We start from the raw sequence: 27,412 nt of genomic DNA on the forward strand, positions 1-27,412 counted from the left end.
TTAATAATGGAAATAATATAAACATCTTTACCCTTGACTTCAATGAGACTATGTCTACTGCTTCATCACATGTTTTTGTCACATTATAGAGGTTTCTACTGAACTATGTCCTAATCAGATTTCTCTTTTTTAGAGAGACAGAGAGCATGAGCAGGGGAGGGGGTGAGGGAGTGGCAGAGGGAGAGGGAGAGAGAGAATCTCAAGCAGGGTCCACATCCTGTGCAAAGCCTGACCCGGGGCTTGATACCAGGACCCTGAGATCATGACCTGAGCTGAAATCAAAAGTCAGACACTCAATCCATCTGAGCCATCCAGGCACCTCATATTAAGATTCTTTAAATGAGTGGATGTAAAATTTTTTCAAATGCCTTTATCACATATAGATATGCCTATGTGTTTCTTTCCTGTAATCTATTAACAAAATGAATATATTAATGGATTTTCTAATATTAAACATCATTGTATTCATACATATAAAAGTGCATAAGTATACTTACATGTATCATACTTATCTGTTCATATCCTACTTAGTTCTTTTTACTCATACTTTGGTTAGGATTTTTGCAAAGATTTGCATAAAAATGGACTTATGTTCTTGGATATGGTTAATGGCTATTACAAGTTCAAGTACACTATCATTTTTAAAGTTTGGTGTCAGTATTATACTTGCTTCACAAAAGTAATTTTGAAACTTTCTTTTCATTCAATCCTCTGAAACTATTCAAGTAGTAATGAAGTTATGTGTTCCTTAGAGACTATAGAATTCCATGATAAAACCATCTAGTCCTGTTGCATTTGTGATGGGGAGTGTGGTGGAAAGTCTTATAATTTTTTATTTCTTTTAGGAACCATTAGATTTTTGTCTCTTCTGGTTTGAGTTTTACTGTGTCATATTTTCTACAAAGTCATCAATGTTTTTTCTATTGCTGAACAAAGTAATATCTTTAAATTATTTTGATTCTCTAGTTGTCTATGGTCATTATCCCTTTCTCATCCCTAATTGAAAACTTATTTTAACATGTAAGAAAAATACCTACACTTACATTGCTTAGCTCTCATTTATTGATCTAATGGCAGTTCAGGAAAAAAAAAATTGTCCAGTTCTTCTCGATTTCATGTTGCTTATCTGCCAAAGACAGATAATGAAAACAGCTTTGAGTTGCTGGATTCTTTTTATGTGCCATGCTCTCCTAAGAAGACTTTGCATGTATTACCCCTTTTTAATCCTCACAACAGAAACTGTTTCCCCTACTTTCCAGATGGAGAAATTGAAGCCCAGAGGGATCAAGTAAGTCTTCCAGTGACAAGGAGCAGAGGAGCATGTTTCAAATGTTGGCAGTCTGACTCCCAAACACATACTCGTAAGCCTTCTACTATACCACCTTCTTATCTACCACATTCGCTGTGCGAGTGAACTTAAAACACACCAGTACTAATATCATGGTTCAGAAAATTCTCTAGAGAAACAATTTTTGTCTCCATAGCAGGTCACAGTAAATTTTCATTATATCAAGTCACGAGGAACGGCATGAAAGACACTACTGTTTTGTACATATTTGAAACACCGCATCGATATATGTGCCACGCTCAAATCTACCTCCCACCAAAAACTAGTATTTATCTCTATTTTAAAGACAATGAAAAGCCAAGGGTTTGAAACAAGAACTGAATTGATTAGATTTTTGTTTCCAAAGATCATTCTGGCTGTATCATGAAAATAGGTACAAATGGGCAAGAAAGGGCATGAGGAGACCACTTGGAACAAATCCATTTATGGTTATCAAGGTGAGCGAGTGGTGATGGTAACTTGAATACTGATGTCAACTGGGAAGATGGAAGAAATGGATAGATGCCATCAATTTTTAGAAGGTAGAATCAACAGAACTTGATGATGGATTATCCTATATGGAAGGTGAGAGAGAAAAAGGTGTCGGGAACCAGTCCTGTGTTTCTGTGCGCAGTTGATGCTGACCCAGAGGAATGAGGTTTGCTTGCTCTGAGTCCATGGCTTGGAAACAAAGCCACCCCAGGAACAAAAGTATCTCACTTTTGAGATTCATGAAAGTATGAACAAAATAAGTTAATATACATATCTCATGCAATTAATATAGGTATCTCACATATTGCTAAGACAGCAAACTATGTCCCTAAAATACTTTGAGCAATTATAAAAAGATGAGTCCCCAAGAATCCATCTCAGAGAAAACACCATTTCATCTAACAAAGAAAGGCATTCAGAAGTTTCTGTACGAAGTAATATTATCAGAAATGGGTCATTAAGGGGGCATTTGGGTGGCTCAGTTGGTTAAGCATCCAGCTCTTGGTTTTGGCTCAGGTCATGATTGCAGGGTTGTGAGATCAAGCCCCCCATCAGGCTCTGTGCTGAGTGTGAAGTCTGCTTAAGATTCTCTCTCTCCCTCTCCCTCTGTCCCTCCTCTGCGCATTCTCTCTCTCTCTCTCTCTCTCTCTCTCAAAAAAAGAAAAAAGAAAACAGAAGAAAAGAAGAGAAAAGAGAAAAGGAAAGAAAAGAAAAGAAAAGAAAAGAGAAAAAAAGGAAAGAAAAGGAAAAAAAGGGTCATTAGGAAGAGGCCATGGAGAAATATAGATCAAAAAAAAGTGGGTTCCATCAACTTCTCACTGCTTCTTGAATGAGTGAACTTAGCCAGAAAATCACTGTATTAGTCTTATGTCTGTAAACAGCAACAATAATAACCACCTAGAAACAATATTGGAAGATTAATAGTCATGACATATATCAAGCACTCAACCCACATGGTATAAATATTTCCCTGGGAATCAGAGATTTTCCAAATTACCACATTTGCTCTTAATAAACAAGTAACTCCTGAGAACAAACCAGCCAGTCCACACCTTGATGCAAATTATTTACTGCCTTTTAAATAAAAAGAATCTTTTTGGAGGCTAATATTGATGAGATGCATTTGTAATCTTGTAATTTCTTAATATCTAATATAGAAAAGTTATTAAAAGGAGTATATAAACCTGTATTTCTATGAAATTACCAAATGCATTGAAGAAATGTAAAATATAATTTTGTCACAGTGAAATTTGGTCATTTGAAAGGCATAGGACACAGATTTTTTCAACTATATTCCTTTACTTTTAACTTCTTTAAAGGTTATATGGCAGAAAGGTGGTCTTATGTTTGTATAACAAAGCTTAGTAGTCGCCTCAAAATTATAACAATGATACAGATGTAATTCTGTCATAATAAAAATCTTAAGAACAGCTGAAATATTTTAGTTGTCTTGAAGTTAGTGTTTTAGTCACTGTTTATTAAAAATACATCAATTAATACCATGAGCTTTATTTTATTATATAGAGACCTTCATAGTGAGTGGGTTTGCTCAAGCATGCAGGATTGGAACTGATAGCTTACAATTCACTAGAAGTTCATATTTCACACGCTACAATGATTAATTTCTCTAGAAACTTTAGGTTAAGGTATATATCTAAATGATCAGAGAAATAATATGTTTTATCTAGAGAAAATGGAAGAGAAAGGAACTTTCACCTGGAGCATTCAAGAAACACACTATAGAGTATGTCAAGTAAGAGTTAATAAGTACTGAGCACTTAGGATGCGTTAGTGGGTGTGGGTGTGGGTGTGGGTGTGTGATAGCACTTCATCTTTGTAACATCTTCGTAGAGCTAGAAGAGGTTGATCATGCCCAAGTTCTCCTACAACAGCAAGAAGCAGAGGTGGGATAACCCATCTGGCTCCAAACTGGACTGTGCTCTTCTGCTCTCACAGGTACCCATTTCCTTCCAGCAGTGAGTTCACTGAAAGAAAATAAGGGACACAGGAAATTAAAGACCCTTTTTGCATAAGAACTATTTTGTAGTCAAACTAACTCATCCTTTTATTTGAAGCACAAATTTAATTTGAATTCAAAACATGGGGCAAATGAGAAAAAGAAGCCCATCCATCATTGGCATCTGCTGATGTGCAGTTTACAGGGACAGCCCATTGCTTCAAACCGTGTGCTGTGCCTAACCAAGCATCTTGAATTGCAACCTCATGAGTCAGATGGGGAGGAAGATGCTCAAGAGACAGGTGAGTGATAAAGTCAACAGGGCCTTGTTTGTTACTTGACATATGGAAAGTTCTAGTAAACATTTGCCAAATGGTGAAAGGAGCCTGAGAGATGGCATGGATGGTTAGGCATATTTATAGCATTAGTTGATATAGTTAAGGAGAATCCTGCTTGGACAGGAATAATCCCTATTGCTTGTACTTTGATATTGTCAGTTTATTAAGTTTATTGATTTTATAGTAATTAAAGCAAACATGATTATACAACTAATAAATTTTTAAAAACCCTATATTTTAACAAAAAATTTTCANTTTCTTACTATACATAAATGGATTAAAGTGTATTCATACCTTGAACTAAAATTTGCTTCTTCATTTTCCCTATATTTACTCTCATTTTCAAAATTATTTTCCACATTCTAGACAGATGATATTCAAAATATCTAACAACTAGTATCATTGACCGATCAAAACTGGATGCCTGTAATACTGAAGCAAGCTCCCAAGCTCCCCCTCCTTCCTCCCTCTCCCCTTGCCCCAGGCATAAACCCTTCAGTACCTAAATCAGGGGAGATCTGCAGAAGTGCAAAGGATCCAGGAGGTACATGGTAAAGTTGGAATATTTACCAACCTGAATGGAAGTATTTCAATTTTAACCATTTGCATAGTCATCACTGTTCTTAACAGCTAAATATCCCTTCTTACATTATTACAAAACTCAGAGAAGAAGGACTATGTTTTTACACAAACTAAAGTTAATCTGGATTATTGACCAGCTAACCAATTATATGGAGCACAGTGCCTGTTCATACCACCTAAGATGATTTGAACCCTAACCAATGATGATCTAATTGGGCACCTTTTGATGGTTGGATTTTGATCACCATAATTTTTTAAATATGTCTCTGACAGATAATTTTTGATACCTCACAACCTTAGCTATTTTCTCTGTTTGATGCTTATTTTTTAGAGTTATTTTTACAGTTTTGCTTTATCATCATTCTAAAACCTTATTTTTATTCTCTTGCATAATTTAGTCCTGGGATGGTTTGATCTGGCTGGAAGCCTCTGAAAATTCTGGTTCATTGTAATCCCAATTCTTCCTTCTTATCAATAACCAAGGCTTCCTTCCCATCAATGTTGACATAAAGAAGTTAGTTTATGGGGCACCTGGGTGGCACAGTCCTTAAGCGTCTGCCTTCAGCTCAGGGCGTGATCCCAGCGTTCTGTGATCAAGCCCCGCATCAGGCTTCTCCACTGGGAGCCTGCTTCTTCCTCTCCCACTCGCCCTGCTTGTGTTCCCTCTCTCACTGTCTGTGTCTCTCTCTGTCAAATAAATAAATAAAATCTTAAAAAAAAATAATAGTAAGTTTAAAAAAGAAAGTAAAGATCTTAGTTTTGGACATCCTACCTATGAGACATATTTATATAGAAATGACCAGGGGGCATAGGAAAATTCATACTTAGTCCTTTAGGAATCAAATCCAGCATAAAGACCTAATTAGAGAACTATATGTATAGAAATGCTAATTAAAGACTTGAAAATGGATATGATCATTAAATGTAAAGGGAGGAAATGAGAAGAGCAGCAACAGAACCTTAGGGAGAACTCACATTTAGGTGATGTGTGTAAGAAGACACAGTGAAAATAAAACAGGTGATCAAAGATAATGTGAAGACAGCATAATGTATGTAGTAGATACAAGCAAAGAGAAAATTTTAAATCAGAAGAATCTCCATCTAAGGCAGCTATCGCCTTACAAAATGCATTTCTTATATAGTAAGACTTGAAAGTCAAAGTGATTCCTTGATCCACAGGCTACAGAAAAGATGCTGTGTTAGCAGGCATGAAAACATTAATCTCATTGTACATCTCCATCAGAGCTCTTGGATGACCAAGGGCACTGTTAATGAGCAGTAATATTGTGAAAGGAATCTTTTTTGTGAGCGATAGGTCTCAACAGTGGGCTTAAAATATTCAGTAAACTATATTGCAAACAGATATGCTATCCTACAGTCTTTATTGTTCCATGTAGTAGATTTAGATTATAGTAGATTTAGCATAATTATTAAGGGCCCTAGAATATTTTGGAATGAAAAACAAACATTGGCTTCAACTGAAAGTCATTAACTGCTTTAGCCTCTAACAAGAGAGTCAGCTTGTCCTTTCAGGCTTTGAAACCAGGCTAAGCTGTTGACTTCTCCTCTCTAGCTATGGAAGTCTTAGATGGCATCTTCTTCCAATAGAAGGCTGTTTTGCCTGTATGAAAAATCTTTTTAGTGTAGCCACCCTTATTAATGATCTTAGCAGGAACTTCTAAATAGTTTGCTGCAGCTCCTACATCACCAGGTGCTGCTTCACCTCACAATGTTCTTGAGATGGTTTCTTTCCTTAAATCTCATGAACCAACCTGTATGAGCTTCAAACTTTTCTTCTGCAGCTTCCTTACCCCTCTCAGCCTTCACAGAATTGGAGAGAGTTAAGGGCCTTGCTCTGGATTAGCCTTTGGCTGAAGGGAATGTTGTGGTTGGTTTGATCTTCTATCCAAACCACTCAAACTTTCTCTATCAGCAATAAGCTATTTCACTTTCTTATCATTAGTGTGTTCACCAGAGTAGCACTTTTAATTTCTTTCAAGAACTTTCCCTTTGCAGTCACAACTCGACTGTTTAGTGCAAGAGGCCTAGCTTTTGGCTTATCCCAGCTTTCAATGTGCCTTCTTCACTGAGTGTGATCATTTCTAGCTTTTGATTTAAAGTGAGAGTCGTCTGACTCTTCCTTTCACTTGAACACTTAGAGACCATTGTAGGGTTATTAATTGGCCTAATTTCCATATTGTTGCATCTCAGGGAATAGGGAAACCCAACAGGGAGCCTGCTTCTTCCTCTCCCGCTCCCCCTGCTTGTGTTCCCTCTCTCGCTGGCTGTCTCTCTGTCACATAAATAAATAAAATCTTAAAAAAAATAAAATAAAAAGAACAAAAAACAAAAACCAGTATCTGCAAAGTGCAGTAAAGCAAGGTATGCCTATATTTAGATAGATGATAGATAGACATAGAACACAGTAGTTGGTGAACTTTCAGTACTTGGCAACGCCCACATTAGAAAAGAGGGCATTGGAAAAAGTATGATATGTGACTTTCATTTTTTGATTGAGATATTTCTGCTTTGTTTGAACCACACTTATGCATAACTTGGATACAATGGTAATAAAACATATGTGATTTTTATAATAAATCAATGATGTATGAAGAAACCAAAGAAGATGAAAAACAGGAAAAGACCATTGTTTTTATCATCAGAAATTGATGATGGCCTTAAAAAAGCAAGTTCAAAATACTGGTAAGAAAAGAACCCTGATTACAAGGACTAGAGGAAGTGGAAGTGAAGATCACAGATATGACATGCTCGAGGTGTGTTTTGCTTGTTTGTTTGTGCGTTTTAAAGGTTTTATTTATTTATTTGAGAGAGAGATAGCAAGAGAGAGCACGAGCGGGAGGAGAGGGAGAAGCAGGCTCCCCACTGAACAGGAAGTCAGACATGGGGTTCGAGCTCATGACCTGAGTTCAAAGCAGACACTTAACTGCTTGAGCCACCCAGGTGCCCCAACATGCTCAAGGTTTTTACCTTTACCTGGGGGAAGACTAGATAAAGCAGGTAATCACAGACTTTTTCAAGGTGAAGTCTCTGTGGTGTTCAGTGAGCCTGTCAGAGTCACTGAGTCTCCATGAGGTCTTTTGCTGGAGTTGTGGGAAAAGAGTATTTCTCCCTTTTCCACTGAGGTACTACCTGGGAGTAAGTGTCTTCAAACTTTCAGGCAGTGATTCTGATTCCATTTGGAGCCTGATACAGAAGTCAACTCCTGAGGAGGCAGAGGATAAATGTGGGCTGAGTTCTAATGATGAATTTTAGAGGTAAACCTGGAGGTACTGACCCAACTATATCCTTGGACTTTTCACCTGTAAGAGCCAATAAATTTCCCTTTGCTTATACCACAATGGGTTTTCTGTCACTTGAGGCAGAACCCATCCCAAAGGCCCATTTTTATTTGGAACTCTGTCTAAAAAATGTAAGAAAAAACATCTTAAAGTGAATTTCCCAGATAACCAAAAATATTTAGCATGGCCATTAATTTCAGCGCCTGTCCTATAGCTCTTACCAGCCCAGCTTGCTAACCAACACTGAAATAACATTGGGCGTTTTGAATTTCACCTCCTCTCCTTTCCTTTCCCTCCTCTCTAATGGAAGTGCTTAATGAGTAGTGAAAAGTCCCAAAAGGTGAATGAGGAAGAGAACTGGATAATCGATCCCAAAGGCAGTGAACCCCAAAGATACTCAGTCTGTAAAAAATTGTTTGGCCTCACTAAAGTTACCAATTTCAACAGGTAGTCCTTCCTGGCATACTGTTGGAGATGAGATTGCAGATTTTCTTTTGAAGGTTAACATTGAAATATTTAATACTATCAAAGAATGGCTTTATTAGAAATAAGAATCTAGGGGCGCCTGGGTAGCGCAGTCATTAAGCGTCTGCCTTCGGCTCAGGGCGTGATCCCAGCGTTCTGGAATCAAGTCCCACATCAGGCTCCTCCACTGGGAGCCTGCTTCTTCCTCTCCCACTCCCCCTGCTTGTGTTCCCTCTCTCGCTGGCTGTCTCTCTGTCAAATAAATAAATAAAATCTTTGAAAAAAAAAAGAAAGAAAGAAAGAAGAATCTATTTCCACATCATTTTGAGAAGACAGGATTAGTTAATGACTTCATAAAATATGTGGGTTGTATCAGGCTTGTTTCATGGTTTATATCACACAAGGATATAATTATACAATATTTAATCCACACAAAAGAAATTTATACAATACATATGTAAGTTATGAACATGCTAATAAAAACCACTCTTATGAATGCTTGTTTTCCCCCCAGATTCATATGTTGAAAGCTAATCCCCAATGTCATGGTATTTGGAGGTGAGGTGTTTGAGTGATGACCAGGTCATAAGAGCAGAATCCTCATGAATGGGATTAGTGGTCTGAGAGTAAAGACCCTACAGAACTCCTTAGCCCCTCTTACCAGGTGAGGACGCAGGGAAAAGACAGAACCAGGAAACGGACCCTCACCAGACACACGAAGGCAAATACCTAGAATCTACTTAATATACCAGTGAATCTATTTTTGTGCTCCCTCAGAAACATCCTTCTACTACCCTTAGATAAAATCGCTATACTGACTTTACATATATATATATATACATATATATATATGTGTGTATATATATATATATATGCATGTGTGTGTGTGTGTGTGTGTATATTTATATATACCTTAACACGGTGAGTCTTCTGTGGCTTGATTTCTCATTCAACGTTTCATTCCTGTGATTAATCCATAATGTTGAGTGTAATTGTAGTTTGTGTAATTTTCCCTGCTGTGTAATTTTAACCCTTTATTTTCTGTCTTACACTGTTACTCATTTTTTTTTCTCTTTCTTCGCATCTACTGTAACCTGGGGCACTAGAGGGGGGAAGAATATATCCCAGCCAGTGTCTGTATACAGAGATCATGGTAGGAACATAGTTTCTCTCTCAGGAGTTATTGATACATATTTAAAAACCTGCTAACTCTGTTACAGCCTTCCCAGAACAAACTGCAGCGTTATTTCCGTAAGAAACCTAAATAGAAACTATGAGAAGCTAGTCATCATATTCCATTACAGTTTTCAAAAATTAAGAGAAAATACTTATCTCACTGTTTTTCTTTAAAACACTTAGCATATAGTTGTTAATACTAAAGTCTTAATACTAAATTAATACTAATTTAGTTGGCTCTGTGTTTCCATATTATGCCAAATACCTGGTTAAAAATTAAAATGCAAGAATATCATTCATCAGTTAAAAGGAACAAATTCTAATATATACTATAATATGGATGAGCCTTCAAAACATTATGCTAAGTGAAAAAAGGAAAATGCAAAGAGAGAATCATATATTTTCTGATTTATGTGATTTATAAATTATATAATTTGTCTAGAAAAGGCAAATTTACACACACAGAAAGCAGATCAATGATTGCCTAAGGCTGGGGGCAGGAGTGAAAATTAACTGCAAATGGGCAAGTGGGAACTTTTTGGAATAATGGGAAAGGTCTAAAATTGGATTGCAGTGATAACTGCACAACTCTGTACATTCACTAAAATCATTGAATTGTAAGGCTGAATTTTATTTAAATAATACTTCAATAATTAAATACTCCAAAAAATACTCCAAAATATAAAATATTTAAAAATATTTTAAATGCTCCAAAATAAAATCCAAAAATACTTTTAAAATATGCTCCAGAAAATAAATACTCCAAATAATACTCCAAAAATTAAAATGCTTTCATAATGTCTCTGAACTACTAAATTGGATTCTTTTTAGTGTTTGTGTGTGTTTGATTTACTTAATGCAATCATAAGTTGTTTGGGCTTTTGAAGAAACAGCTTCAGTCAGCTAAATTTTAACATTTACATGGACATTTAATGAGCCCATTTAAAAGTAAAACTCAAATATGAGAGATCGGCATCTTGAGAAGGCCTGCCCATGGAGATGGCATGTCACCAAGAATGAGTGGGATCACTTGGCTAAGGGACCTGGAACATGACATTGGAAAAATCACCGCTGCTCCACATAGAAGTAGAGAAATCCTAAAACAGCAGCAGATCTCCCAAGGGATCCTATGTCATGAAGAGGAAGGATTACAGGAAACTTCTACTAACACTTTATTTTCCTTCCTGGAGCTCTGGGAGAGGTTTCAGTACCTCCGTGGACAGGTCAATAGTTACTTACCCTATAGAGTTACTCATGGCCCTCATCATAACTTATGACTTGCCTACTCTTTTTAAACCCTCTCTTCTTTTGTCAGAGGCATTTAAGTATCTTTGTTTTCACTGTTTTGCAAGCTTGGTTTGTGATGTGGTAGTTGTTAACTGGAGTGGAACATTGCGCACCAAACATACCTTTAAAGGAAACAAACTAAAAAAGCCAAAAATAAAAGGATAACTTGGCAAATTTGATCCCCCTCTATTGGATATAATTTTAAATATAAAACAGAGCATTTTTACCTGAATATGGATGAGATCTAAAACTAAAAGATAAGAAATATAAGAAAGCTAAAATATTAAAAAATACTTTTTAGTTTATAATTATATTTGTAGAACAGAGAAGGAAGGCAATTGTTCAGATCATTAAAGCTCTTTCCCACAATTTTAGTTTTATCAGTTATCTTTATATTTCAGGAGAAAAAAAAAAAACTGGCACTGGGTTGTCCTAATGTTGAAAGTTCCCCCTAATGGTTTTATAGAGAGACAAACAACAAAGTGAAGTGTGTTGGTGTAGAGTCGAACATTCCAGAAACAAGCATTCAAAAAAAAGGGCATCATTGCTTTCAACGTTTTCCCTGTAGAGAAAATTGTAGGATGACAGAGTGTGCTGCCAACTTATGAGTAGCCATCAGCCTTGTTTGCATGACAGTTTTTTTTTATGTTATGAAAAAAAGAATATGGGTCCAGGTATTTGGTTTCTCAATAGAAATGAGTTTCTACAGCACTTTGAATAATTTTTTTAAATAAATGTCAATCAATTGCTTTAAAAATTCATGAGTGTTCTGGGATGTGAGAAAGAATGTTTTATTCCTGTATTTTTTATAGGTAAAGGATAAAAAAAGTCTACAGAAGCTTAAGATAACATTATTCTTCCAACCAGTTTCACATGGTATGTGGCAATAACATTTCTAGTACCAACGACAGACGTCTAATACAACATGAGTTGTTTTTATATATGTTTTATTTTTTAACAAAAGAATACAGCTGAAAGAAAACAAACACCACTAAGAACTTTCATCATCAGGACAATCCAGTGTCAGGTTTTTTTTTTTTTCTCCTGAAAGTTAAGCATCTGCCTTCAGCTCAGGTCATGATCCCAGGGTCCTCCCTCTGGGCTCCCTGCTCAGTGGGAAGTCTGCTTCTCACTCTCCCCCTTCCCCTCCACCCTGCTCATGCTCTCTCTCTCTCAATCTCTCTCAAATAAATAAATAAAACCTTGAAAAAAATTTTTAAAAGAAGAAAATGTTGTGTACTCCCAAGATTTGCTATGCCATGAAAAAGAAGAGAAATTCAGTTAGCTGTCCCGGTTTAGCGGTAAGCTAGTTTCTGTGAGCAGAGATAGGGACAGAACAGCACCTGAGCTGGGCAGAGCAGCCTGTTGAAGTGGATCCTGGTCCTCCCTGGCTCCAGCTTCCACCAAATGCCCAAACAACACAGATCCTTACCTGTGCCCAGAATAAATTTTCCTTGGTTGTACCATATTCATGTCATCTTTTAAATTAAGATTTTTTTTAATCTAAAAAAGAAAGTATATCCTAACCTTTCAGTGTAGAAGTAATAATACAATTGAAAGAACCCAAAGGGGGAAAAAAAAAGAAATCTGTTTTACCAAGCTTCTTCCACAATGAAAAAAATTATCATAAATAAGAAAACAAAAGAAATACCACCAAATTTGCATAATTTACATAGTGTTTCTAAGGCTGGCTATTGTTTGGGAAGTCTATGAGACTTTTTTTTTTTAAGATTTTATTTATTTATTTGGCAGAGAGAGAGAGACAGCCAGTGAGAGAGGGAACACAAGCAGGGGAAATGAGAGAGGAAGAAGCAGGCCTCTGGCTAAGCGGGGAGCCCGATGCGGGGCTCGATCCCAGCGACCTGGGATCAGGCCCTGAGCCAAAGGCAGATGCCTAACTACTGAGCCACCCAGGCGCCCCTCTATGAGACTTTTGATCCAATAGCTAAAAGTCTACAAGGAATGGGGAGGGACATCATATTTATTCTAAGATTATCCAGCATTAGATACTGGCTTTGAACACTTTCTTTTTTATAACTTATTTTATTTAAATTCAGTTAGTTAACATATAGTGTATCATTAGTTTCAGATGTAAAGTCCAGTATATTCTCAGTTGCATATAATACACAACGCTCATTACATCACATGCCCTCCTTAATGCCCATCACCCAGTTACCCATCCCCCCACTTACCTCCCCTCCAGCAACCCTCAGTTTTTTTCCTATAGTCTCTTATGGTTTGTCTCCTTCTCTGATTTTGTCCTATTTTATTTTTCCTTCCCTTTCCCTATGTTCCTGTGCTTTATTTATTAAATTCCACAAATGAGTGAAACCATATGATAATCATCTTTCCTCTGATTGACTTATTTTGCTCAGCATACTGTCCCCCAGTTCCATCCACAACATAAGTGATAAGATTTCATCCTTTTTGATAGTTGAGTAATATTCCATTGTATATACATGCCACATCTTCTCTATCTATTCATCTGTCAATGGACATCTGGGCTCTTTCCATAGTTTGGCTATTATGGACATTGCTTCAAGACTTTGAACACTTTTTAAAGAAAGTCATTTTAAGAGGGAGCTAAGAATGCAAAATAACGGGAATCAAGTAGTTACTTGGTAGAGATAAAATATTCAAAGGTGAAACACTTAAGAGTTTCATGCTTTTCTTAATATAACTATAGACTAATTTTTAAAATTTCTCCTTACAGGCAAAATAGTGAACAATACATGCAATAATTAGTTCAGTTCTCAGATAATTTTTAAGACTTAATCTTTCATAATACTTGAAATGTATAGGAACATAAATACATACATAAAAACTAAAATAATACAGTACGTATTTGAGTAATATTAAAATAGAAGCTTCATGATTCTATTACTTGTCTCCATTTAGTGGGAAATCAGATGTAAATATATTATTAGAAAGGTATGATTATTTTCCTTCTGTTCTGTAAGTTTAAAACTTTTATTGAGGACTGTCATTGTAAAAAGCATTTTTGTGTGTTTGGTTTCTTGATTGGGGATTCCCCCCATCACTAGAAGTAAAGTTTGGCTGCATTCCCCATATATATAAAAAGATCCAATGTAAGTCTTAATTTCTTCACAATGCAAATAAATGACTAAATATATTCTTTTACCCACCCTGATTGTTTCAGTCCTTGGGGACCCAATGTGAGATCTTTGTTCAGGGTCATAGGTAGTGTAAGTCACAAAATGGAGACTTAGAGTGGGCTGAAGTAACTCCCCAAAATTCATGTCTACTCAGAACTTCAGAATGTGACTTTATCCAGATATAGGATCTTTGCAGATATAATTAAGGTAAGAATCAAGGTGAAATCATATTGGACTAGAGTGCGCCCTGAATTTAATGAGAGTATGATTATAAAAGACGGGAAAGGATGCAGAACACAAAGAGAAGTCTCTATGCTGATAAAGATGGAGAGCAAAGTAATGTGGCCACAAGCTAGGGAACACGTGAGGCCACCAGAAGCTGGAAGAGGCAAGGAAGGATACTTCTCTAGAGCCTTTGGTGGGAGCACAGCCTTATGACCATCTCGATTTTCAGCTTCTGGATTCCAGAACTGTAAGAGAATAAATTTCTGTTGTTTAAAGTCACTCAGTTTATCGTAATTGGTTATAGCAGACTTAGGAAATGAAGACAAGTTATGTGCTTTAAAATTTCTGAATATGTTTGTCAGTCATGAATACCAAAGACAAGGGCTATTCAAGGTGTCGGCCTTTCTCTATGAGAATGAACTTGGAGGTCGGAATTCTAGGATGTGATCATTTTAGCCATTGGTGAGAACAGTTTTGTTTGTTTTGTTTTATTTGTTTTACTGAGATCTAAAATTTTCAAAGTTGGTAATATAAAACCAAAAGCAGGAGGCATACCATTTTCATTGTAAATAGCTCATTTTCTTTTGTTAAGAAACCCAACAATGATTTAGAATGTACCCCTACCCAGGCAAAAGGGAAAATCATTTATTTATAGAATTTTAACATTTCTTAAATATCACAAAAAATTCAAAAGGGATGCTAACCTAGTATCAATTTTTAAATAACCATACCAAATAAAAGTGGTTGTATCTAATATTTAATCTTCGGTGATAGTTTTTTTTTTTTCAAAGCAAAGTCACTTGCATAGTAGAGAGTTATGATTTTTATCTCTAGGGTCAAATGCTTGGTGATATAACTGACTTGCTGTGAGGCCCTTACAAAACATACTATATTCCCCCATGGTCTGGACTAAATAAATTTAATTTGTTGGGGGGGTAATGATTGCTAAGGAAACAATCCTTCAAATTACCAGGAAGTAAAGGGAAAGACTAAAGTAGTCATAACTTAATACTGAATAGAATTTTAATTTTGTGACTGACACCATAGCTGCTTTTCATCCAAAATAAGAGAATTCTAGATTTTATTGAAATTACTCCTCCTCCTTGACCACATACACTTTTTTAGGGTTTTGTTTTTAGAGAAAGCATTTATTTATTGTGTGTTGTTATTCTTATTGAAAGGCTTATATCTTTTATAATTCTACCCCTATCCCAAATTGAAAATGAAAAAAAAAAAAAAAAATCCAGAATGTTACTGTCAAAAAGAGCCTTGGAGGGGCGCCTGGGTGGCGCAGTCATTAAGCGTCTGCCTTTAGCTCAGGGCGTGATCCGGGCATTCTGGGATTAAGCCCCACATCAGGCTTCTCCACTAGGAACCTGCTTCTTCCCCTCCCACTCCCCCTGCTTGTGTTCCCTCTCTCGCTGGCTGTCTCCCTCTGTCAAATAAATAAATAAAATCTCAAAAAAAAAAAAAAAAGAGCCTTGGAGATAATTATAACATCCACCATCAAAACTACCACCAATATTTTTAAATGTTTTCTACATGCTAAGCACTAAACTAAATCATTTTACGTATATCATCTCAGGTAATGCACCCCAAACATGGGGTCCATCCTTGCTATCACCGTGTTAAGCAGGACACTAAAACCCAGCAATATTAAATTAAAAGACTAGTTCGAGTTTACACAACTAGTTAGTTGTGTAAGCAGAACTTGGACCTGGTCTCTTCGTACACAGTACAAAAGTGTTCTACTCTGTTACAGTGACTTAAGAGAAAAGAATAAGAAGAGCAAAAATCATGATCCTTTTAAGGACATTCATGTTTTATAATTCAGTGGGGTGAGAGCATTATATTGTCCATTTAACATTTAGTTCACTCTCCTACCAAAATTTACTTGAGAAGTGTTTTACTCTACCCTTCTTGGGCGGATTATCTCATTGTGGTCAGTTTTGCAATTGGGTTAAAAGAAAAAAAGAACTCACTTATTCATGAGAGGGGAAGTTTAGTATCTGCCTAACATTCTAGCTGAAAATAATACTGGCTTTATCTAAAATATGTCAGAGTGACCAGTTAAAAAGACCCCAGTGCAGTTAATCCACTGTTTGTTTTGTCTATAAGTAATCCCCCAAAAACGTTTGGCAAATTTTATTACTGAATTGATCTAACCCATGTCTATTTCTGTGTGGGAGCTGTGTGGTATATTCAAAGGCACTAGATAAAGAATTCCTAGATTCTTCTACTAATGGGTTGTTTAGAATTGATTTAGAGCTTCTGACTAAAAAATGGTCCTACTTTCTCTAGGAGGATTGCCTTTTGCAAATTTTAGGAATGAGTATCAGATGACCCTCCTCGTCATAGACCATGAATCTGGATTTAAAGCTCTTCCTCCTAGTGATTCCTCAAAACAGAAAACTGAGACAAACAATGCTGAAAGTTTGTTATTCTTGTTGTTGGCATTGACATTGGTATAACTACATTGATATACAGTAAACCCTTAAATGACACAAGTGTCCTAGGCATATTTTTCTTAACCCTGAGTAATTTGAAAGTTGGAAATAATAATGAATTAAAAAACACACATTTCTAGTTACAATTTGTGTTCTCTCCCCTCCCCTGCCAAATTCATATGTTGAAGCCCTAGAGAGATGTGACTGCATTTGGATATAAGACTTTTAGGAGGTAATTCAGGTTATGATGTCATAAGAGTAGGTCCAATAGGATTGGTGGCCTTATAAGAAGAAGAGAGAGATCTCTTTCATTGCACATACTCAGAGGGAAGACCATGGGAGGATACAGGGAGAAGGTAGCCATCTGTAAGCCAGGAAGAGAGCTGTCACCAGACACCAACCATGATGGTAGCCTATTCTTGGAATTCCAGCTTCCAGAACTATGAGAACATAGGTTTGCTATGGCAGCTCAACCTAAGACAGTAAACCATTATCAAATCTTGAAAGTATGTCAGAAAAATAAATTTTTTTAAAAGAGAGAAAAAAGCTTTCTACTCACTCTCAACCTTGCCACCACATGATGAAATTGATAGAAATTAAATAAGCAACTTAGGGGGCTTTAGTGAGGGCCAATGGTTGTTAGTAATAGCCTTAACGACCCTCACATTTTTCACAGGCCTATCCTCAAAACAGTAACTTTATAAAGCCATTTACTAAGTAGAAATGAGTGACAACATTGGTTGGAATGACGCACATTGATGAGTGCTTTCTCATATGCAGTCAAAGGTAGGTTGTTAAATAATTTTCTGAGCTCCAAATAAGAACTGAAGCCCACTAGCGCTTGATTTGAACTAATTGTAAACTTCATAGACTTGTGATCTGCCTTTTTTCTATCAAACAAACTATTCTACTATTCCATATATATTAACTTAATCCTTTATGCTACAAATACACTGCCAGAGACTGAATTGGCTTTCCTTCTTTTTACTAATGGATTCCCCCAACTCTGAGTTTAAGCTGAGCATATTTAGAGACTGTATTTCCAAACCTCTCCTTTTCCAGCTAAAGAGGCCAATATGACGGGAGCAGAAGTGATACGTCCAGCTTCCAGATCTTATTATAAGAAATCCACTTGCCCTTCACCCTCTTTTTCCCCCTCCCTGAGAAGGGTAAGGGTAAGCTGACTTCACCTATGTGTGGGAAGCCACTTCCGCTCAGCCATGGCAGAGTACCAAGACAGAAGGAACCCAAGTCTCAGTGTGTCTTTGTGAAGCATTCACTGATCTACCCTGGGGCCCCTGCACAGATAAGAGAGAGACAGAGGTAAATTTGTGGTTTGTCTGAGCCACCACATTTTTGGAGTTAGTACTCTAAATAATGTGCATATCTTACAGTTTACAGTGTACCTTCCGTATGCGGTGGTCTAAACCATCCATTCCATCATTTGCCAACTATTTATTAAGTGCATATTACGTATCAGCCCTGCTCTAGGCTCTGAGCACAAAACTGAGCAAAGCACACAAAGTCCCTGCACTCCTAAAGTTTTCATTATAGTGAGGAGGGAGGAAGGGAGGGAGGAAGTCAACAGACAATAATAAAGTAAACACAATTAAACAAAATAACTTCGGCACACATTAACTATTTAAAATAAGGCTCTACAGTCAGATTGTGTTTAAATCTTGGTTTTCCATTTATTCACTGTAGTAACCAGCCTCCAAGGATGACAACAGCCATCCATGCCCCAGCCAATGAACCATACCTCCTGATATTCGTATTCCTGTATAGGTCCCTCCCCCTTGACTCTGGGAGGGCCCGATGACTTGATTTTGACCAACAGAATGGACAGAAGTGATGTTGTATGTCCTCCCAAGCTAAGTCATAAGAAGACTTTCAGCTTCTATCTGGGTCTTGTAGAATGTTCACTCAGAAGGAGGCCAGCTACAATGTAAGAAGTTCAAGCTCATGAGACTTCCAGGCTGAGGAAGCCATGTGGAGAGGCTACATAGAGAGAGATGCCCAGCCAGGCCTTAGCTGTTCTAGGCATCCCGGCAGAGACATTGGGTATGTGAACAAAGAAGAAGAGTCACCTTCAATGTTCAGCCTAATCGAGGCTTCAGATGACTCCAGCTCCAGATGCCTTCTGGCTGCCACAGCATGAGACACCCCAAGTAAGAACCACCCAGTGGAACCTGGTTAACCTGCAGAAATAAGAGAAATAACTTAAGTCGCTAATTTGGGTTACTACACAACAATGGACACCTGGAACAACAACTTTCTGAATGAAACGCATTTCTTTATCTCTCTTTGAGTCAGTTTTCTTATCCGTAAGGTTCTTATCTCACCAAGTTGCTATTAGAATTAAACGGGTTAATCTGGAAAATGCTTACAACAGTGTCTGATTTGTGGTGAACATTTGGTAAATGTTGGCTACTGTTATTTATTACTAATAAGTAAAATGGGTTGATGGGACAAAATATTCCTAAGTGGGTGCTCAGGGAAATTCTTGTATGGAAGGTGACATTTGAACTCAGACCTGAAAAATAAGGAGCCAACCATGCAGAGAGCCAAAGAGAAGCATCCAAACAGAAAGAACAGGGACAAAGGTCCTGAGGTAAGCAATGATACAGTGTCGTTGAGGGACACAGACATGGCCAGTGTGCTTAGAAGGTGGTAATCCATGCAGAGTCATGCCAGCCATGGTAAGGAATTTTGGACTTTATATCAAACACAATGGGAAGCTTTAAGGGATTTGAAGCAGGAGAATAACTCTGACCACTCTGTTGGAAATGGATTTTAGAAGGGCAGGAATGGAAACAAAGATCCTCTAAGAAACTTTCATGGTCATCTGAGTAAAAGATTTTGATGACTTGAACCAGAGTTTAGCAGAGGAGATGGAGAAAAGAGGGGTGATGTGCTCATTGAATAAGTGGCCCTAGGCCTGCCCACCAGGTCCTCATAGTAGAGATGAGATTTTACCAATGTCGTTCTGGAACTTACATTAGGAAAACCCCTTTAGACAAGGTTCTCAGCATTATACCCAGGAACAGCTTAAATCTATCTCATTTTACATAATTCAGGATTCAGTTGTTACAGGGGATAATAGAATAGAAGTTTTCTCACACATCTCATTGTTATTCAAATAGGAAAAACAAGTCAAAACGCTCTGGCTTTGCGGAAGAAGCATTACAAGACAAATCAGGACACAGGTTCAAGTGGCATTATGGTCACGGATGACTTACATGAACCTGCACAGAATTCTTGGCAATTCAGGCCTTCCTTGGTCCTCAGCCCTTCCAATTCTGACAATCTATTACTTTGGGGCTCGATTTAAAAATAGTACATTACCTGGAAATATTTCATGTTCCTGAGGTCGGGAGTCACATTCAGTACTTTGCTGCTGGTCCTGCGATCTAAACTCCATGACTCTTCTCTCCTCCAGCCGAAAAGCACCTGCCACAAGGATATAATCACAAGGAGATAATCACCAGAAATAGGCTTCAATTCTAGTGCACATTTTCTCCTAACCTGACAGGAAGGAGGTTGACAGCAAACTGTCTCATCTCTGTTTTATAGCCGTCGATAAACGTGTTTAGCATATATGTGCTTTACAGGTATCTTTCATGTAACCCTCAAGATTTATTCTTTTTAGGAGAATTTGGGAGGATTTTCTCTCAGGCTTTACATTAAGATACAGACAAGTCGTCTTCAAGCAAGCTTTTCTAAAACTTCACTGTTACGGGTGGAAAGTCTCTGGCACACATCTCTATTAAGATTTTCATTTCATATAGCAGCTCTTCCCTAATAGTGACAAGAGAAAGGAGAGATCCTCCATCAGATAGAAGAATGGAAGTTGAGATCCTCACCCAGCACCTGACTAGAGAGTTGTTCAGGTTTTCCTTCCTTTTTTCCTGATATCGAGTAGGTCTGATACAACTATTACAAGATTGGAAGGACATGAAATTGAATTCGTAAAGTTTTACCTCTCACTATCTGCCTGAGTTGCCTTCAGCCCCCTTGCTTCTTGAAGTAACCTCTGTCCTTCATGTGCACGGGCTTGGCTGCTTTCAAAGCCACATTAGGGAGCATGTGGGATGCAAGGTTGCTTCTTGGATCTAAAATCCATGATGAGTTTGGATTTTCTTTGGACTTCACTGGGTTTTGTTGTTTTTTTTTTGTTTTTTTTTTTTTTTTGCCAGCTTTAAATCTTAGTGTTGTGGGTTTGGAGTTACAATTTGTTGAATAAAATGTGGAAAGGGTAGAGCAGGTAGGAGAACACAAAGAAGACGTCTGATTGCTGATCAGAATTGATGCCAGGTAAAGACAACAGCAACACCCGCATCACTACACTGACTATCCTTAGATAGTCACCAACCTCTCCTCCCTAGAGCTCTACTTGCTTAGGCTGCCAAATATGACAGGCCAGCACCATCACAATTTGGAACACACAAGGAGAGATAATGCTCACTATATAAATTCAGTTAAAAAATGTAATTAAAAAGGGGAGGCACCTGGGTGGCTTACTCAGTTAAGGGTCAGACTCTTGATTTCCATTTAGGTCATGATCTCAGGGCTGTGAGATCAAGCCCCGTGTCAGGCTCTGCACTGGGTGTGGAACCTACTTAAGATTCTCTCTATCCTCTTTCCCTCCCTACCCTCGCTCTTAAAAAAAAAATAGTAAAAAAATAAATAAATAAAATCGGATTTCAATAGGCTTATAAGCAAGAGATGGAAAACAATCAATTAGCAGCAAACAGTACAGTGACAATTTTGGTGAATGGAGAAAGAGGCACTGATTTGCACAGAAAGTTCAGACATTGTTGAAGTGGTGGTCACCATCAAATAAACACATCAGGGGGTATTCATTAAAAGCAAAAGGGAAAAAAGAGAATTGGCAGTTTCACCAATTTGCCAGTCTGTGTGCTTCCCGGTCAAAAAATGGGGAGTATGAGAAAAGAATTAAATTTTTAATTTGAAAACATAATTCCCCCCTCTCCTAGGAAAAACGTGATGGCATATGAAGTCAGTTCGAAAGAAGGCTGTGATGTTTTCCTTCTCATAAAAAAAGGAAGCAAATTATTTCATCCAAGCACAACTGAATCAAATTTGAACTTCCTGAAAATTTATCAGTTGATAAACCAGGATTTAAGTTCAAGGACACATTCTACACCTAATCTTCATTTTACAACCTTTGGAGATAGATTTTCCTTAGCACTGAAATCTTTCAAAGATAGTCTTTCTTGCAAAACAAATCGTTAGAAGTGTACAGCAAATTGGCCAGATGTCTCCGGGGCATAAACTCTCTTAAAAGTAAGGCAAGAGCTTTTAGTGACTACCTTGTGCTTTCAAACCATGAGCTTTCTCGTTGGTGTTTTGAAACAGTAATGTTCAAAGTATTTCTCTTGTTATCGAAAGAGTTAATACAGCTTCTCAAAAGTGCTTCTCTTCTCACAGAATATAGTTTATATTTGGGGAGAATTTGGCACAGCTTAAGTTACAGCCTAACTAGTTTTCTTAGTAGAATCCAATAAGGCATTTCTCCCACCCATTTGTCCCTTAGTGTTTATTAGCAGGGATAGACAAAAAAATGTCAAGAGGAAAGAAAAAAGTATTATTTATATTAATGTACTTTCTTCAAGACTTCACATCAAGATACCTAAATAACAGCCTTCTTCACATCCCAAACCAGTAACCATCCCTTGGAAAGTGTTCACAAACACCCCAAAGTTCATTACCAGCCCAGTTGCCCTTCCCAGTCTAAATGTATCACCACAAGATAAGTCGACTTAATTCTCGCTTATCTAAAAAAACAATAATAATTGCTAGGCACGTAAACCAATTTGTGGCATGAAGCTAGTTCTGCTTTCTTCCAGAAATGGCTCTTCTTAAGTTTCAGACCTTGAAAAAATAGCAGAAGTCTGTTCAGCGGTACTTCTTTCTAGGACTGCTGCTGTCCCCCAAACATCACGAGCAGCCTACCAACTGAGGTGTGGCAGAAAACCAGACCTTCACCGTCCCCTCAAAAGAGTGCTCAGAGAAGCAAAATCCATACAGCTTAGTAGTTTGGTATGTGGTAAGGCCATGGTTCTGATTCTTAACTATTATCCCACTCCCGAGCCCAAGTAAATAAATAAGTAAATTGGGGTTAGTTTGCAGATATCTCAGTAACTGTACGAACACACATTTCACAAAGTGCTGGCCAACGCCTGCTTGCACATAGTTCTTTTAACCTAAAAATAACTTTCATGTCTTCCTAAGAGCAAGAAAAGGGAGGGAAAATCAAAGAAACTAGTTTGGGAATCAGTGGGGAAATGTTTAACAGTCCTGCTGGGTGTTCTCTTAATGCTGTCTTGGATCTCAGATTAAATTATTATACTTTTTCTCTGTTGTAGTACTGGGTCAGTTGCTCACGAGGACAAAGGCAACTTCAACTTGATATTTCTGTCATCCCTGCTGTGGGAAGAGTCCTGTTCCTGGTTTATAACATCAATCACTCTCACAATAAATCTTGGTGGTGGATATGGTCATTTAAATCTCCACCTGCACAAACAACAGAAAATAAGAGAGCTCATAAATCTCTACGCTGGTGATTAACAAATTTTGGATCCTGGGCAAAGATATTATGGGGAGGGGTTCTCACTAATTCATTAATAAAGACTGATTTGCTGACAATCTGTTTAGTTTACAGCATGGGGGAAAGCAAACAAGACCCTGCTAACAAAACAAAACGTTAGAGGTTAGTGAATTCCCAGCTGAGCCAGGATTAGAGATATGATATCTTAATGTAGGAGAGGGGTACAGAGCGTGAGCCAAAAGCTCAGAAGCTGCTCTTACACTTTGCTCCAGCCCCTCGTCTTCGATGCCTAATTGCAAGGAAAGAAAACCTGGCGAAGAATCAGTAAGAGAGATTCATGCATTCCATCTCCCCAATTTTATTTCATTGATTTTATGCAATCTCTTGGTTTCTGGTTCCCTTTGCTTTTCCACTCACTCTCCAGATTTTCTTATTCTCCAGGAAAGATGGTCCAGGCTGGAGTTAGAGATAGGAAAAAAAAAAAACAAAAAAAACAAAAAAAACCTTTCCCCAAAGGGATAATACTGCTTAGTGTTCTGTAATACCAGCTTCATGTGGGGAACCCCAGGTAGCTAAGAGGCCCTAAGGAAGAGGCTAAGGCCTTGGGAGGGAGAAAACAAGTCCCAGGCAAGATAATATCTGAGAGCACCTAAGATTCTTAAGACATTAAATGCATTTCTAGAAAGAAATTTAGGGGAAAGTTTTAATTTTGTCAAGAAAAGATTATCAATTAACAAAATGCTTTCCACACACTCATATGACTCTGTCTCACTGCCCCCGACTCCCACTACACTGTGCGTGCTGTCCTGGGTGTGTGATGGTCAAGTATGTTTGTGTACACACAGTCAGTTCCTTGATAGCTTTACAGTGACCAGGTGCAGACGATGTTCTGGTACTTTCTCTGCATCACCCTAAAGATTCAGTGAAGCACTTGCTTGGTTCATTTACCCAGGTTAAGGTGGGAAGATATTTTGGTAAAGCCACAGTGTCTTAGGGGTGTTGCCAGGAGGGAGTTGACCGCTGTCTGGATTTTAATTGGTGTTTTAATTGCAGGGAAGAGAGGACAGGGGGGGTGCTTGTGAGATTTGTGTTTGGAAGGCCCAGAAAGAGCAAAAGGATCTGGTCATTTTCCTGAAGTCCTCAGGAACAACCAGCTATGACCTCGGAAGAGGGAAAGCCGGCCTGAGAAGATGGCCCTGGAGAGGGGCTGTGGGTGGGGCGCTCTCCTCTTTGGCTGAAGTGGAAAAGGTGACTGGTATTTGCGTGTCGCCATTGAGTTGATTTACATTACAAGTTGGAAATCAGGGTCTGTGCGTAAGAGTTTCCCTCGGGTTGTGAAAGGGGTCTAAGCGTCCGCTGGGGCCTAGCAGGCCCCTCCCCTGGGCTACAAGGATCCGCCTCTCTATTCCCCAGATAAATTCCTAGTGTCCACCAAATTCCTCAGCGCTCTCTCACACTCCTCTGCGGCCACGACTCCGGGGGTGGGGAAACGGAGCCGAGTTCCTCCCCGCAGAAGCCCTCCCGCTGCCTTCTCCCAACTCTGCGAAGGGGAACGGGGTGTGAGACTCAACCAGACCCCAACTCCCATTCCCAACACGAGGTGGCTGCCCCACACGCCACACCCGGGGGCCCACTGGTGTGGGGCTCGCTCTCGCTCTCGCTCTCCCCCCGCCTCTCTCTCATCCTCTCCCCCAAACATGTCCACCGGCTCCCTCAGCGATGTGGAGGATCTTCAAGAGGTGGAGATGCTGGACTGTGACGGGCTGAAAATGGACTCGAGCAAAGAGTTTGTGACTTCCAACGAGAGCACCGAGGAGAGCTCCAACTGCGAGGCGGGGTCTCCCCAGAAGGGCCGCGGAGGCCTGGGCAAGAGGAGGAAGGCGCCCACCAAGAAGAGCCCCTTGAGCGGCGTCAGCCAGGAGGGGAAGCAGGTCCAGCGCAACGCGGCCAACGCGCGCGAGCGGGCGCGGATGCGGGTGCTGAGCAAGGCCTTCTCCAGGCTCAAGACCACCCTGCCCTGGGTGCCCCCGGACACCAAGCTCTCCAAGCTGGACACGCTCAGGCTGGCGTCCAGCTACATCGCGCACTTGAGGCAGATCCTGGCGAACGACAAGTATGAGAACGGGTACATTCACCCGGTCAACCTGGTAAGTCCGCCGGTGCGCCTGCGGCGATTCGAAGGCCCCCGGCCAGCGCTCCCCCAGCCCCGTCGGCGGGGGGTGGGGGGGGAGCGCTGTGCGCGCACCTCGGCCACCACCAGCCCGGCGCGCCTCTGGGGACCTTTGCAGGAGATCCCACCCGGCCCTCGCTCTCTGCCCTGCAAGCCGCCGGAGCGGGGATGATTTATGCAAGTGTTTGACGTGGCAGCCCAATTAAGAGTTTGCAAGTGTACTGAGCTGGCAAAGAGGAGGGATCCCCGAACCCGCGCCAGCGCCGTCAGGGCTGGTGTGGCACAGGGCACACCGGCCAGATGCTGCGCGTCCAGCAGGCACTTTATTAATCCCTTTATTCTTCTTTTAGCTGAAGAACTTGATTTTCCCTTTCTCATTTTTGTACGTACAAACCCCCAACTCTGTTTCTTTCCCAAGTATACTTAAGACCATTAGATACGGGCAAATTCATGCCCCCATAATGGTCATGTAAGTCCCAAACTACGTAAGTAGTCGGCGCTTCTCTTATAGGTAAATTAACATTTTTAAATCCCAGAAGTTCTAACAAATATCAGCATAATAAGTAAATTCTCACAAATATTAGTGTAACAAGCGATATTAAAATATAATAAATAATATTACGATAAGTCATTCTCATCGAAGATTTAGAAAAGTGTTGCATTTTATCTTCAAAATCAATGCCCATTCAGTCAGTCTTTTGAAATTAAAAAACAAAAAAGTAATGCTCATTAAGGCTAATTTTCTCTCAAATGCATTTTGCTATATAAGAAGTACAGTTTGTTTCCTTTTTTATTTGATTTAATGTTAAGACTTCCAGGCTCTAAAGAAAAACAAAGACCACAACTTTCTAGCACCTTTGTTTATATATGATAAGAATGAGAGGTTTTCCTCTTAAAAGTCGCCTTATCGGCCAGTACTAGCGGGAGAGGTTTGAAGCTTTGAATTGTCTTCTCACTGAATTGGTTTCAGGAATTGGGGGGAGGGGATGCAAAACCACATTTTGCCCTGGTAAATATTTTTCCCCCTAATTAAAAATTTATTCTTTTTCGAAAAAAGATGAGTAAATAGCTTTTTGAAATGTGGAATTAAAATGAAAGTAATCATTCCATTTACAGCTGCTGCTGCGTTCATCTTTGAATAAAGAAACTTAAGTGAGCTTTATTATAAAACACCTCGGAGAAGAGAAAAGGCAATGCTCCCTCAGCCCAGTAGGAAGATGATCTTAAATAAAACATACCTGTATATTCTTTTATTAGCATTATTTTCCCCCCTTAAAAGCCAGGGATTAATTTAGAAACCGTGGCAAAAGCCCGCGTTTGAGAGGGAGGAAATGAAAGTTGGCAGTAGGAAAATAGACGGGGAGGAAAGCCAGAGGGCCAGGAAACCTGGCCAGGGCCTCAGAAGAGGCGCCCGAAGGCCACTTTGCCTCGAACCCGGTGTCCACTTGGCACGAGGTCCTTCCCGGCTTCCCTGCTTAGGCTCACGGAGCAGCTGCCTCCGGGCTGTGCGACGGCCGCAGCCCCTTTGGGCTTTCCAAGGGCCTCCTGTTTGGGGTTTCTCTTACACCTTAGGATGAACCCCTTTGCTTTACCACCTCGAGCTGTGACTTGGCGTCAAAGCTTTGTCTTTACCCAGCCACAGGGCGCACTAAAACGCTAGCAAATTGTAGAGATAACGGGTCTCTCCATCTCACTGCCTGACCTCACCTCTCCCTCTCCTTTGGTCTCCGGCTCCGATCCCACCCCATCTCTCCTCCAAGGCCACTTACCTCCTCCACCCTCTTCTCTCCTGCAGACGTGGCCCTTTATGGTGGCCGGGAAACCCGAGAGTGACCTGAAAGAAGTGGTGACCGCGAGCCGCTTATGTGGAACCACAGCGTCCTGACCTTGGAGGTGCGAGTCTGGGAAAGGCGCGCTCCCGGGGGGGAGCGGGCCCCGGGAAGGCGACCCCTGTCCTCCC

The 27,412-nt window shown here is 39.3% G+C and overlaps 1 protein-coding gene and 1 long non-coding RNA gene across 6 annotated transcripts in view; one reads left to right on the plus strand and one right to left on the minus strand.

Annotated features, from left to right (window-relative positions):
* Positions 1-3,535: 3,535 nt before the first annotated feature.
* LOC117803994 lies at positions 3,536-27,354 on the minus strand. Of its 2 annotated transcripts, none has more exons than XR_004628139.1 (4): positions 27,222-27,354; positions 20,057-20,161; positions 18,799-18,909; positions 3,536-3,804 (listed from the first exon to the last, which is right to left on the minus strand). It is a non-coding gene; the product is annotated as an uncharacterized LOC117803994 (long non-coding RNA). The 2 variants fall into 2 exon arrangements; XR_004628138.1 differs by lacking the exon at positions 3,536-3,804 and adding an exon at positions 14,343-14,509.
* The window catches only part of TCF21 (transcription factor 21), a 34,532-nt gene continuing 31,819 nt past the window's right edge, over positions 24,700-27,412 (plus strand). For 3 of the 4 annotated variants that reach the window (XR_004628136.1, XR_004628137.1, XM_034669171.1), the window contains exons 1-2: positions 24,700-25,429; positions 27,248-27,345. Coding sequence is in view for 2 of the 4 variants with exons in the window: in XM_034669171.1 (XP_034525062.1) it covers positions 24,980-25,429; positions 27,248-27,337 (540 nt within the window). In the remaining 2 variants the exon portion in view is untranslated. Of the gene's footprint in view, positions 25,430-27,247; positions 27,386-27,412 lie in introns of those variants that run through there. The other variant, XM_002922287.4, reaches the window with a different exon arrangement.

This window comes from Ailuropoda melanoleuca, chromosome 10 (assembly GCF_002007445.2).
Source record: "Ailuropoda melanoleuca isolate Jingjing chromosome 10, ASM200744v2, whole genome shotgun sequence".
Taxonomy (NCBI): Eukaryota; Metazoa; Chordata; class Mammalia; order Carnivora; family Ursidae; genus Ailuropoda; species Ailuropoda melanoleuca.